This window comes from Terrapene carolina, unplaced genomic scaffold (assembly GCF_002925995.2).
Source record: "Terrapene carolina triunguis isolate 2854851 unplaced genomic scaffold, T_m_triunguis-2.0 Scaffold26540, whole genome shotgun sequence".
Taxonomy (NCBI): Eukaryota; Metazoa; Chordata; order Testudines; family Emydidae; genus Terrapene; species Terrapene triunguis.
Window position 1 is genome coordinate 1,779 of NW_020690891.1, and position 2,375 is coordinate 4,153.

General features: G+C 67.6%; 1 protein-coding gene across 1 annotated transcript; it reads left to right on the plus strand.

Moving 5' to 3' along the window:
• Positions 1-544: 544 nt before the first annotated feature.
• IZUMO3 (IZUMO family member 3) lies at positions 545-2,336 on the plus strand (the record flags this gene model as incomplete). The annotated part of the gene is made up of 5 exons (XM_026662364.1): positions 545-797; positions 1,267-1,341; positions 1,603-1,692; positions 1,957-1,974; positions 2,256-2,336. Coding segments are annotated over exons 1-5 (517 nt in total), but the record flags the coding sequence as incomplete, so codon positions are not given.
• Positions 2,337-2,375: the final 39 nt, after the last annotated feature.

Genomic DNA, 2,375 nt, shown 5'->3' on the forward strand with positions numbered 1-2,375 from the left:
GTACAGAAACTGGACCCCTAAGTCAGGTCCATCTTGGGGCCTCTCTTTCCCCAGCCAGCTCAAACTGAAACTGTCCAGCCCCTCGGCTCTTTCCCAGGCCAGGAGGTCACCTGATCTCTTTGTTCTCCAACACCTTCAGTTGGCACTTGCAGGGGAGGGCCCCAGGCCATCAGTTCCCAGGAGACAGGGTGTTGGCCATTCTCTGTGCAGACACCATCGCACTGGCCCTCTAGGGCTCTGCAACAACCACATCCCCTTCTCCCACCACCCTAGATAGTTAAGAAATGCATAGGGGAAACTGAGGCACCCACACAGTATTCAGAGAAAACATTAAGAACATTCCCATTTCATCACACTGCCTCTTCTGCCTCTGACATCACTTCCTGTTCTACACCCACTCCTCTCATTAGATCCCAGTTCTGTTTGTGACATCATTTCCTGTGTTGCAGCCAACACCTTCTAACCCCCTCGTCTGCCTATGATGTCATTTCCTCCCCGCCCAGGGAACACTCTGCCCCTCTGGCTCTGTGATGTCACCGGGGCGATGAGGTCACAGCGGGGCCGGGGATCCATGGCCATGTCCTGCTCCCTCCTGCTCCTCCTGCTGCTGCTGCGCCCCCGGGGGGCGGGCGGCTGCCTGCACTGCGACCGGCCCTTCCTGCGGGGGCTGGGGGTGCTGCTGGGGGAGGCGGTGCCCTCTGAAGTGCCCAACCGGGAAGCCCTAATTCAGCGCCAGGTCCAGGCCTTTGAGCGCCTCTACAGCACTCACCTGCCAGAGAAACACCACCGGGTGCTGGGTGTGCGGCCCCTCCCCCGGGGGCACCTGGGCTGGGACAGCAGGGGGCTGCGGGTCGGGAGTGAGGGGCACCGGCAGAGCTGGGGGGAGCCCAGGGCTGGGCTGGCAGGGGCTGCAGGTCGGGAGTGAGGGGCAGCGGCAGGGCTTGGTGGCAGGGAGCCCAGGGCTGGGCTGGCAGGGGCTGCAGGTCGGGAGTGAGGGGCACCGGCAGAGCTGGGTGGCAGGGAGCCCAGGGCTGGGCTGGCAGGGGCTGCAGGTCGGGAGTGAGGGGCAGCGGCAGGGCTTGGTGGCAGGGAGCCCAGGGCTGGGCTGGCAGGGGCTGCGGGTCGGGAGTGAGGGGCAGCGGCAGGGCTTGGTGGGGGGGAGCCCAGGGCCGGGCTAGCAGGGGCTGCGGGTCGGAAGTGAGGAGCACTGGCACAGCTGCTGGGGGGCAGAGCGTGCCCCCTTTGACCCCTTGGTTCCCTGTACAGATGTCCGCGGGATGCTGGCTGTGAAAGCTGCTCTGAGCAGCTGGCTGAGGGCTCTCAAGGAGACGCCTTGGAAAGGTGAGTGTGTGTGGGGGTGGATCTGGGGGGGCTGAGAGTGGCCCAGGCTTGGGGGGGGCAGGGCTGGAGGTCCCGGGGGGCAGGGATGCTGGGCAGGAGCCGGCAGTGGCTGGGAGGTGGGGGGCGGGAGTGGGGCTGTGGGTCTCCGGAAGGGGGTGTGGACCACGTGACAGGTGCCCGCCATCTCGGCTGGCATTGGGGGAGGGGTGCCAGGTGCGTGTGGGGCTGGCTGCCCCCCAGCAATGTCTGCCTGTCCCCCAGGGGTTCACCTGCTGCAGCTGACGCTGGCCCAGCACCGCGACTCCCTGCGAACCCGCCTCCGAGAGGCCCTGGAGAGCTTCGCCGACTTGGGTACGTGTCCCCGGAGATGGGGGGCTCCCCCCCACACCCCTCCCGCCCCCCATGCGACAGCCAGGGACCCCCTGTCTCCAGCCCCGTGAGATGCAAGCAGCATTGAGGGCGGAGCGGGGAGATCTCGGTCCAGCGTCCCTGAGATCAGGGTAGGGCCCTCTGGGTGATGGGCGGGCGGCTGGGGGCTCTGAGGGGCGTGGGGGGCAGGGAGTGCCCCATGGGAGGGGGTCTCTAACGCTGTGTCTGTCTGTGCTTCCCCCACAGCCTGCTCCGAGGACTGCAGTGAGTGTGGCCCCCCTGGTGCCTCCCACAGCCCCCTGCCAGCACCCCCTGGAGGGGAAAGGCCCCGGGCCCCGTTCCCTGCTCCCTGAGCCAGCCAGTCCCTGCCCTGGGGCCGGGTGGGAGCTGGCGCCCCCTAGAGGGGAAAGGTCCCGGGCCTTGTTCCCTGCTCCCTGAGCCAGCCAGTCCCTGCCCTGGGGCCGGGTGGGAGCTGGCGCCCCCTGCAGGGCAGGGCGGGGTCTCCCCGTGGGTCCCTGACCTGGTCCCCCCTTTCCACATCCCAGCGGTTACAGAGGGGCCAGTTCTCGACTGCTGGACCTGCCTTCGCATCAATGCCCAGTGCTTCGACGGGGAGCTCTGCGGAGGTAGCTGCTACCGGGGGGCTGGGGTGGGGGGCTGGGCAG